At 29.5% G+C, this 12259-nt stretch overlaps 1 protein-coding gene across 1 annotated transcript in view; it reads right to left on the reverse strand.

Annotated features, from left to right (window-relative positions):
- Positions 1-12259, reverse strand: part of PHF14 (PHD finger protein 14) — a 208501-nt gene that overhangs the window by 76293 nt on the left and 119949 nt on the right. The window contains exon 17 of the mRNA XM_065883552.1: positions 3781-3898. Coding sequence (XP_065739624.1) covers positions 3781-3898 — 118 coding nt within the window. The remainder of the gene's footprint in view (positions 1-3780; positions 3899-12259) is intronic.

Genomic DNA, 12259 nt, shown 5'->3' on the forward strand with positions numbered 1-12259 from the left:
TAACCTGTTACATTAGAAAACACACTCAGACACAGATATTAAAATGGGATGCTATATAGAATTAATTTAATTAGTCATTTGTCTATCTCCTGAGGTACAAACACTTCATTTTGAAGGAACCTAGTGAAGAGTCTGGTAGACTTATTTAGATAGCCTCTAAAATAGGAGGAACTGGTAGAATGAGGAAAAGGTGAGGCACCGAATCAAGGCAGTAACAGTGGAGAAAAGGAGCAAAGAGTAAACCGGAGAAATATTTAAGGAAGAACACTTTTACAGGACTCAGCAAGTGATTTTCTATTTGGGACAGGATGAAGAAGACTTGAAGATGATTCCAGGTATTTGGCTTGGGAGAATGGATGAAAGTAAAGATGAAAGAAAAAATAAAAGATGGGTGAGGTGGAGGAGAAAGAGTAAAATACATTGCTTTTCCAGGCATATAGCATTCATTTGTAACAGTATTTTCACAACACAGTAAAGAGCAAGAGAAAAAAACCTAATGCATGGTGATCAGTAGCAATGAACTAGCCCCACTGAATAAAAACAGCACACTGTCTTGGATAGCTGCTGCCTTAGTCAAGTATCTTTGAAGCATAGCCTATGGGAGAAAGTATATTTTGTGCATGTGTTTGTATGTGTGTAGATTTGTGTCTCTGTGTGTGTTACATGTAATGTATATATCTGAATCCATGTAGCTGGTCATTTTTCATGAAACCTAAAGTGACTACCTAGGTTTATGAAGGATTGATAACACAGAGAAAGTCTTATCGTGCCATACTTTGTGGGTCTGGGTAGAATAAAAGTCATTCTATATACAAATATTGAATCATTATGTTGTATATCTGAAACTAACATAATAAGTCAATTATATCTCAATTAAAATATCATTCTACTGTTAAATTGTTATGAAATAAATATCATTAATTTATTATCATTAATTGTATATTATTAATTTAATATAGTATATTTTATCTTTCATGAGCTAAAGCTTAATATGGATTGAGATATGATGAATCTTGTTAGACTTTTGTGAAATTTCTATACTTTCTATAATTAAAAGCAATAGGCAGGATTAGCGACAGAAGATTTTTGCTCTCATAAAGGTCACAGCAAAAAAACCATTACTTGAAAGACAAAGTCATATATCAATACATTATGCTGCTCAGAGTATACGTGGCAATATTTTAGAGTTTCCCGTGGTATGCAAAATTTGGAGACAATGTCAACAGTTAAATAATATTTAAAGTGCAATGCATTTTCAAGCACATTTTCAACTACACACCCATACCATATATAATCTAAAATTCTAAGCAAAATAAATAATTTATTACTTGGGAGTCAAATTTTTATAATAAAAGTTAAGACTTTTTGGACTTAATAATCCTGACTACCATAAAGAAAGAAAGTTGGATATATATTTTATGGCTATAACAATTTTATATTCACTTTTCCCCAACTAAGTTTATTGGCAACTGATTCCTTTCTCCTGGAAATAACTACTTCTACCTTAGCTTTTCATACTATTAAAATAAATGAACATGGCAAATATACTTAGTATTACCTAAAAAATACCATTCCACCAAAGCAAATACAGCAGAATGAAGGACAAGCAAAATATATTAACTTTTATTGTGGATTTCTTTCAGGCCCCAAAATGATACTAATTTTCTTGACTCAGGTATCAATAATATACTGCTTTCTGAATTTAAAAGCTTCTGCAGCAATTTACTGAATTATAAAGCATGACATTATCTATCAATGTTTTCTTCTTGGGACCCAATACTAGCAAACACCTTACAAGAGAAAATGTAAACAGAAATTTACTTTTCAGGAATAAAGTTTTCAAAGTGAGCAAAACAGAGTTGATGTAACACAAGTATTCAAGGGAATGAATTAATTTTCCTTAACTTTCAGCTTAACTATTATATTAAGCTTAATTTTTCATTAGAAAAAAGAAGTATGTAATATTCATCTTGATATGATAAAAATACAAATCCATTTCACTGCTGTAATCCTTACAATAAACTGCTGTGACATTCGTCAGATACCATATTTGGATATTTTAAAAGTCTTGGCTGTTTATATCTGGGATTCATTCAATCACAAGTCAAACAGAGTACAATGCAACTTTTCTAACAATGTGCCTTCCTAATGGATTTCCATTCTGAGTCCAAAGATCTTATTCTCTGGTAGACAGGGAAAAGCAAAATACAAGAACATCTCAATGGCTACTGGCATGCACCTACTGCACTTACAAAATACTCATTTTGTATATTCCCAACATATGTGAAATGTCCTCTTGCATTTTCAATGTTCATTAACAAAATTACTATATAACTTAACAAAGGCACTCTGCAGTTAATATAATGCTACATATTTACAGTAGTACAAAACCTTTTCAAAAGAATGTACACAAAAAGGCTTATTTATAAATGCAATAAATCTTTTTTTCAAAAATTGCTTTCCTAATTGCTTTCTGAGGGTAGAAGAAAACCCCAAACAAAAAACACACTTAGAAAAATTATATTATACCATAAAGAGTCCCATAAGACAACTATTTAAAATCTATAGTACACCATTTTTTCTCATTTAAATACAATTTCTGGAAAACATTTTTTAATTATGTAATAAAAGTTTTTGATATTAAATATGCTCCCTCTTAAATCTGGGTCTTAATAAAATAACTGTAAAATAATTCTTGATATTGTATAGTTTAAAACCTTGAGCAAAAATGCTTGATTATTAAATAAAATGCATAAGATTCTATATTAATAATCATTATACAGATGTGTAAAATTTTTAATAAATTTGGTTATTTAAAAAACCCTTTAAATAGCTTTTTTTTTCCTATAGCCAAATGCTTTTCTGCAGTTTTTAATAAATAAACTTTACAGATGGCTTCTGTGGTAAGCTGGAATAAATCATTTTAACTGATAAAAAGAATATTTTTGATTCCATGATCAGACAGGAATTCAGTACCAATTTTAATTCACTCTAGGAAAAACAAATGCACTTAAGTGGCATTTAGGAGAGATGGCTTGAGGTCCACATTATAATAACTTCTGTTGTCTATTAAAAGAAGAATAATTTGATTAACCCACAGGTGACCATATTGTCTTAGTTCAAATATATTTAATATTTCTGTCAAATAAGTCAAAGCATCAGGTGTCCAGCTATTTACTCACACACTTAAAAGAAGCATATAATAATCTTAAAATGTCAATCGTCACAATTTAAGGTTATAAGATTGATATTCAAAAGATTTCAATAGTTTATTATTGGAGATAAACTACGAAACAACTTTATTAGATATTTCATCCATTCTACTTATCTAAAATAATTACCAGAAAAAATATTTAGGATATAAAAACTAGTTTTCTCAAAGAGCAAACCTTATAGAACATTCACAATATACCTACTATATCTTAAGATGAGTCATCTGTAAAATTGAATTGGATTTTATTGGTTATTCCCTAGGGGTAGTAAATTAGCAGAGGCTGACTGGCTACTAGAGAACTATTTAACATGCTACAGTAATATACAGAATACATGAAACAGCTAAAATATTTCATAGAGAAAATATATATAAGTCAGTAGAGCTCTTTACTCCTTAATTTAAGGGCAATAAAATCATCAAGGCAATATATTCTTAAAGTGCATAGAGTAAATTGTTGGTCCTTCATATTCCAATTCTCCTTAAAGTTAGGAAGCCATTGGTGAGATACAGAAAAGCTATCAAAATAAAGGGAAACAACACTTTTTCTTATAAGTTTCTCCCCTTACCTTAGAAGATGAAGAATCACACTCCTGACATATCCATCCATAGCCTGTTTGTTTAGGAGACTTTTTCAAAGGAGGATCCAAACAACCAAAGTGGTAGCACAGTCTACATTCATCACACCTGCAGGGTAAACAGATTTATACTATATTTAAATAATATTAAAAAACACTTTTTTTCAGAGAAAAACAGCAAACTACTGTATATTTCAACTGTAACACTTAATTCTATCCTTAGCTGACAAGATTATTAAATTAATGTTTATGAAAAAGACAATCTAAACCTGAAATAAATGCTTTAGGAAAAACAAAATACCAAAACAATAAAATAAACAAAACAAATATCATTCAGAACATTTTGATAGTAGAAATGTTAACAGCATAGGAATAAATTTATTTGTATAACCCTATGTGTTCAAAACTAACAAACATTAACATTTTCAATTTTGAACTTCAATAATAATCACTTGCCCATTAGATGGTTTTAAAACTAATATAAGATACATATAATTCAAGATTATGAATTCAATCTAATATATTGTGATTATTTAAAAAAACTTTTAAATCTAATGAATTCTACTAGGCTACACTAAGCTTAATTCTATACAATTGATATACCTCATCACTCTCTCCAAGTTAAGGTAGATTGTAAATAAAATTTCTAATGTGTATAGCATGCTAACATAATCTACAGCAAATAAAAACCATTCTAAGAAGTTTATTTTCTAAAATACAAATTTTCTCAATAATTTACCTGTCACTTTCAGTGCAATTGGTTTTTCAAAGTACCTCTTAGTACATTTTAAAGCTTATTAACAAATGTTTTGATAGTGTCTTTGCCACCTATGATGTACAAAATCTAAGAAAACTATCATACCTATTCTTCGTTTCAGACAATCTCATCCTGCTGACAATGAAGAAAGATCTGTATTATTTCAGTGTTTTTTAAAAAGAATTTTGCATCAGTTGGAATAACAAGACCAAAATTTAACAACAAATAACAAAGATGTATACATTTTATAGAAAGGGTCATATTTCTCTTATTCTTTGTGCTATTTTTTTGTAAGTTAAAAAAATAATACTTTCTCCAAACCAATCTGTCACATTCTCTTTATATATACTCTTACTGATTTAAACCTAAAAAGTTGAGGAATCCATAACTAAGAAAGGAGGATATTTTATAGGACATGTATTACTTAAAGTACAAAATTACTCTTAAATAACTTTTATTAGAAAAAAAGGAGAAGGAGTTATTGTGATAAACAAGCAAAGAAAAGCAATTTATTTTCACAATAAAGGGAATTATAAATCTACATTTATAGTAAAAATTTCATGTCATTCTATAAAACCCAATCTCCCAAAGACCCATTTCAGAAACCAAAAGTTTCAGAAAGTTTAGCAACTTAGCTAAGTTATTCAGGTATACAGAAGTTTAAAACACAATTATATATCTTAAGTTTAGGCACTCCTTCCTCTACAACTTCCTTCTCATAAACCAAATAAACGTATGTACTTTTCCAAAAACCTTCACTTAGACTCAAGAGATGGACTTGAATAAAAATGTTTACTATAATAATTCTAGCTATACAAAAAATTCAAATCAAATAGTAATAACAAACAGTACTTTATTTACTGTGCCAATATTATAAATAAACCATCCAAAAATATATTTAAAAGCACTTAAAGTGTTTAAATACCTGTTGTTCTAGTATTAAGAAAAAATAATAGATAATATATAGCTAACATAAAACATTACATAAAACTAAATGGCAAGCCCACAAAATTTTGTTCTTCTCAATTCAACTTATTTACCCTTCAATAGTTAAAATTCCAATTACATTAAACACATAGTTAGAGGACCCTTCAGCGTATAAGCATTTATGAATTATGAGAAGGTTGAGATTTCTAGTTAGCTGAGGGCGTAGTCCTTCAAGCATGGAAAACAGTATTTCAGTCATCTTTAATGGGAAATTTAAAGAGAATCACATTCTTTGCTTCATCAAGAAAATCCATTAAATATAATTTACTCTATCTTTATCATTCCAGGGTCACAAGTATGAGTAATAGATGCTGCTACATGTCTAACAATGTGACAGCCTTTTGTGTTTGGACATGATTATCATCAGTCTGCTGTTCTGTTTGAATTCTTGTATTCAACTTTTATAGGTCCTCCTCACTTGCTTAAAAAATATCAGTCACTACTTTCTGATATTGTCAGTGTCATCTGTCTAAGCAGCATTTCCCCGACAATAATTCACTGTGGATTCAGAAACCAGATCACTGGACTTAAGACTATGCAAATTGACAGTTTATAAAAACATGAAAATGAGGACTACTAAGTACATGGACTCAATTTGGGTTAACTATAGTCTTTTTTGCTTAACTTAGGGTTTTTAAGCAAGTTCAGATTGCCAATAATCTGGGCTTTTGATAAGTGAAGAGTTATAGTATTAATGCTTTCCTAGTTCATATCAAATTACAACCTAATTACTACATATTTACTTTATAAGTCTGTGCCATAATAACTTGCAAATTATGGTTTCTAGTGTACAACTAGAGTCAAACACTATGATGAACATAAAGGTGAATCATAATTCATTACCTTTTACCTTCATGTACTAAGGTGGTTCTTGCTGGTGTGTGTGTGTGTGTGTGTGTGTGTGTGTGTATTATGTATATGTACATATATATATTTCAAGCTAATAAATTAAGAACAAGTTTGCTACATTGATATAGTTCAAATTTGTAGCTGATTTCAATTAATTGTAAACTCAAGTTATCTTTCAGCTCAATAATAAATGCAAAAGGGAAAAGAAAGACTTTATATGCTAGATTTGTTAGAAGATAATGTTGAAGTATATGCCATTTGGAAGTGACCTAATCCTTACTGATTCCTTCATTAGTGATACTTTTTAGAATGACTTAGTCTACACATGGAACTCATGTATTAGTGATGGGTTCCAGAGGAAAGGAAGAATCTGCTTGTTAGAATCAGGGGTGATATGGAAGTTCTCTCAAGTTATAGCTCACTCAGTGGTAAATAAAAACTGTAATTCCAAGACTAAGTAGCAGAAAGGAGTAGTTAATACACTTAGGAACTGCCAAAATCCAGGAGAGGAAAAAAGAAAAAGAAATAACCCAATCTTGAAATCAATAACTCTGTTAATAAACAAACATATAAATATTAGCCTTTTCTAAAAATGACTAAAATTATCTCCATATGGAAAAAATATAGTTGTTTCTACACTAAAATATTTAATTGAATAAATCTATAGCTTCATGTGCTGGTAACAAAAATATCCTGAGTGATACAAGGGAACTCCAGCAGAATTTGCAAGAATTAATTCACCATAGACAAATGTAAGGAATGCCATTAAGAACCCTAGAAATCAAAGAACAATTTAGATGGTAAAAATAGTAAATTATTTATTTCATGCACACACACACCATTTTGTAAACTTTAGCAAATTTTGTCAGCCAACAAATTATGGTTAAGTTACAAATATAGACCATTTTAAAAACTCAAAAATCAGAAGCTCGTAAGGATCTGCAATCATTCTGCTACCTTAAAGCTGAAATAGAGTTTAAGTAGTTATTGATCAAATTATTATTTATGACCTCTACATCTACTTCTTACACATACTTTGAAATACGTAATTACAACACATAATATAGTACATATTTAATGTATCAAAACAATAAATCTTGTGCAAAAGCAGTCATTGACCCACAAAAGCTGTGATATAACACAATATACTTTATTAACTAACACAAATGTCTATGTAATAAAAACAGACTATTATACCAATAGCACATATATTAAATAAGAAGACAATGTCTTAAATTAAAAAATATAAAACTAACCTATAAAGATACACTATGTTTTTTAATAAAATGCAAACTCTATGCTTAAAGAATATCCTCTAAACATCTAATAGAACTGTACACATTAACATATTATGGGACATTCTAAAATTACAATTGTAAGTGAGATAAGATAAATCCCATTTATAAGAAAAGGAAACCTCATTGTTTAATTAGATTTTTACTAAATACAACTTCCTAGGCATCAGATTCATAATGGATACAGATGTCAAGAATAAAGCAGCTATACGTATATGGTCTCTTACACATTCATTTAACAAAATGCAGTGACCAAATAAACATAGTTCTATATGTATTTAAAATACTTACTTATATATGGTTAAGTATAGCACCCTAGACATAAAAGAGGAAGAAAATGATTTATGTTCATATGTCCTATGATCCATGGGAGCAATCAGTCATGTGTTTATCTGATTACTGAGAATATACACACAAGTAAAAGGAAACAACTTATTTATTTCTGTCTACACCTACGAGACAGGCCAGTGTTCCAAAGGGTTTCTTAAATTCCCTTAATTTCCAATTGATAATTTCACTAGAAGAGTACACTAAATAACTACTTTTCAAAACTAACCAAAAAAAAGGTGTACCTTCTATATATATAATTTATAGCCTGATGATCAGCTAAATTTCAGGAAGAAGAGAAATCCATAACATGGATTGTACATGTACATGTAATGTAATGTACATGTTTTATGACCAGGTTGATCCATAATCATAGCTATTTTTTATGTCAATGAACATTTGATTTAGGTCCCTTCCAAGTCTATATAGAGTAAAATAAAGAAGCAACCTTGAAAATATATACTGTTACATCCATTTAATAAAAAAAACAAAAAACTCACAACTAAATATCAAGAGAATTGATGGGTTAGATTTTCTTACTTTTTCACCATTTCTATGCAAAAATTCTATAGACGAATGACCAAAAGAATTGGTCTTAATATTACTTACATAACATCTTACTAGCAACTGAAACACCTACACAAATGTAGTAACCAGTAGTGACAGACTCTTTCATTGAACAGTAGCCAATTATTTCAATTATTCCTTTTAACAGATGGAGAAAATGCAGGTTTGTGGCCCATGAGTTAAATCACTTTTAAAATAATACAAGCTTGCACAAAAATTCTGCATTCTACAAATATTAGAATAACATTTAATATCAATAAAGGCAAACTTTATTCCTTTTTACACTTTTAGTGCAAATCACCTATATGAGCATTTTCTAAATACTTAGAAAATGTCTTTTATATGATATTTCACAAATAATGGCTAAATGTGGAGGTCTTGAACATATTTTCATTAATGTCACTATAGATTCTCATCACATGCAATAATGAATGAATGAGTGGTAGGAAAGACAAAAATTTTCTGTAAAGTATATTAACTGGAAAAAATATTTGGATAATTATTGAAATCCAAATTCATGTTTAATGATCACTTAAATAATGGGATCAATTCAGTTAGCTACATCTGCAGTAGTCAAGTTACAAGATTAAAAGTGAAAGGCAAAACTGAAACATGAAATAAAAGAATTCATATAAAAATACACAATAAGGTCAAGTACCTCTTCACAGCATGAGAGAATGATTAGACATTTTCATACCTGAAACACATTTGCTTTGTTCTTTAATAAACTGATTTCCATCTGCTCATGCCCTTGGAAATTTTTCAGCAGTACAACCTGCTGTGCTCAAGCCCCACATAACTTTGTATTTCCCTGCTCATAATTAACTAATTATTCTCTAATCAATAGTGTAGATCTTGATTTTACAATGTAAATCAGATAAATGAGATAATGGCTTGGGGTCAGTCTCATTTTATTCACAAAGCCCAGCATGAACATCCAGTTTCATTATATCTTATGTACCTGAACAGCAGTGAATCTTACAGCAGGCCTGCAGAAAGTCTTAAGACTGTGTACTGGGAGAAAGAGGTCTATATGTTTATTTAAAAAAAAAAAAAGTATTTGCAAAGCATGTCTATCTCAGAAATATTTTTAATCGCAATCCTTAGTATTATGTAAATTGATAAAGTGTTGACTGGGTAGGAAAAAAATTTCTGCCTTCATATGCCATGCAACTCTAAAGCTGAGTCTCTTAAACAAGTTTTAATTGTCAAAATGATTTCAGAAAATTTAAAGAAAAATTAGTAATGTTAGTATTCCATTCTGCTAGAGAGTCCTTCTGAATTCCTTGAATAGATTTTGGTGAAATATTAATAAAATATTCCCATACTGAGAATCAAGTAAAACAGTGGTAAGTTTTGTCAAATAAAAAACATTAAGAGTTTAAAAAGAGTGATCTAGTAAGTAATAGGATGTAAAAACAGGGAAATAGGATAATGAGTGTGAATATTCTTATTATTTATTGGTCAGTGATCTATTTTTAACATTATAATTGTAAAATCAGATAAACACTCAAGAAACACGAATAACAATGATATATAAATGGTAAATAAATTTCATTTACAAACAAAATGGATAAAGGTTAAGGCTAAATTTGTTTTCATGTTAAACATAATCCTAATTTCAAATCTTTTCCTAACAAAGGAATTAGTGAATTATGGACAAAGGCTATGTTCCTTGATTAATTTCTGTACCTAAAATGGTGCTGTGTCCAAAATAGGTATAAAATAAACACCTGTTTAACTAAACTTATGTATAATAAAGAAGTTATACTCTATGTGCTATAAACTACTATAATCTCTTTTACCTAGAAACAAGTAGTTTTGAAAATTTAAGGGCCCTTTTAACAAGATTAAAGCCACATTCAATCAATCAATGTCAACCACAATACCATGATTCTTTTAAAAATATTATACACAAATGGTTCTCAAAGGAGACCCACTTAATCAGAAACTGCAGGGAGAAGTAAGAGGGAGTAAAATGAGGAGGAAAATGAGGAGGGGAGTAGGTGAGCGACCTGCTTTTAAACAAATCCTTGATTCTGATGTACTATAAAGTTTGAGAACCACTACTATATACTGCCATGTCATTCTTCTTGTAGTTCAGAGTTATTTATTTTACTTCTTGATATTTCAGTGTTTTTTTTCTTTCCCTATCATGCGACAAATAATCATCATTTACCTGTCGGACTGCTTTCTCTTATACATGTATGTAAAATATGAACTATTTAGTGTATATTCTCTTGATATACACATTAATATCTCCTTTGAATAACAACTGGACGAATTACAGAAAAGGGTTAATTTTGTACCATGGAAATATGAGAGTGTCTAGAAGATTATTAGGAGAAAATGTTTCATTCTACTCTCTTCAAAAGTTCTACTCCAAATACACATTTGCAGGACCAATGATCTTATGAGTATTATGTGGTTTATATTCATGATGTGTGACAAAGATTCTTAGGGCTAGCACCAAATATGGAACCACATATCCACCACCGAAGAGTAAGATGGAGAATGATGATAATATGGTATTCTAAATAGAACCAGGTGGAAAGGACTTTGATTAATAGTGTCACCAAAACCACAAGGTTTAATGATTTTTCAAAAAAATCTAAAATAAAATGACCACTAGTAATATCTTACCATATATCAAAGGAGAGTCAGGTCCAAATGCACTAGCATATTCTTTTTTAAGGAAATGGCAATCTGACATTTTTCTTAAAATCAGCTGGAGTTCAGTAATAGTAATAACTACCAACTTTTTCTTAAGCTTATGCAGTGATAAATAATGAGTTCTTTTTCTAAAAAAAAAAAAAAGCCTACTGGTTTTGCTACAGGTTATTAATATTTTTCCTCCAATGTTAGGTCTTTCAATAAGTTAATAATCTCAGTTTATACATATTTTATATACATACTGCTTTTATTAAATATCCAATAATATGGTTCCTTAGTATAACTAAAGATTACTAGCATACAGCAACTTTATATTTACACTTGCTTTTAATTATCTATAACATTTCCTACTCTATTCCTAATGTTTGAACTATTTTCAATGCCACTATACCTGAAAAGATGTCCCAAACCACATTTATAAATCAGGAAATTCCAAGAGACATGTTGACAATTTACATGTATATATGTATTTCAATTTCAGCAAACAGTCTCTTCTAAATCAGTTCAAGATGAAGTGATGAAATATTCAACATATTTCTGTCGTTGATTTAAGACTTGTTCATTAAAGCTTGAAGACCAAATTTTAATTCTGTAAACCTTTGGAAAGATACAAATGTTGATGAAGATCTTTCAGTTGGCAGGTTGTATAGTCAAAAGCTTTGTATCTCTCTCCTTATTTTGTAACCTCATACTTAAGGTTGAGAAAAATAAAATTATACTGAACAGAGAAAGTTTGTATTGAATCAATAAAGAGTGAATATATTTGGTTATTACTAAAAAATATCTAGAGATCAACACAGATATATTCTTATTTACAAGCTTAAAATCTGAAGTTGCAAAAACTGCATGCTACTAATATTAGTGCTTTCACACTAGAACTAATGAATCAAAACTAGAATGGCATACGCTTTCGCAAGTCTTTCACTTTTGCTGAATATTATAAATAGAAGTAACATTTAATATAGTCTACAGTTGTTTCCCAATGCAGTATTTCATATATGAATATATGTATTAA

The sequence above is a fragment of the Phocoena phocoena genome, chromosome 9 (assembly GCF_963924675.1).
Source record: "Phocoena phocoena chromosome 9, mPhoPho1.1, whole genome shotgun sequence".
Taxonomy (NCBI): domain Eukaryota; kingdom Metazoa; phylum Chordata; class Mammalia; order Artiodactyla; family Phocoenidae; genus Phocoena; species Phocoena phocoena.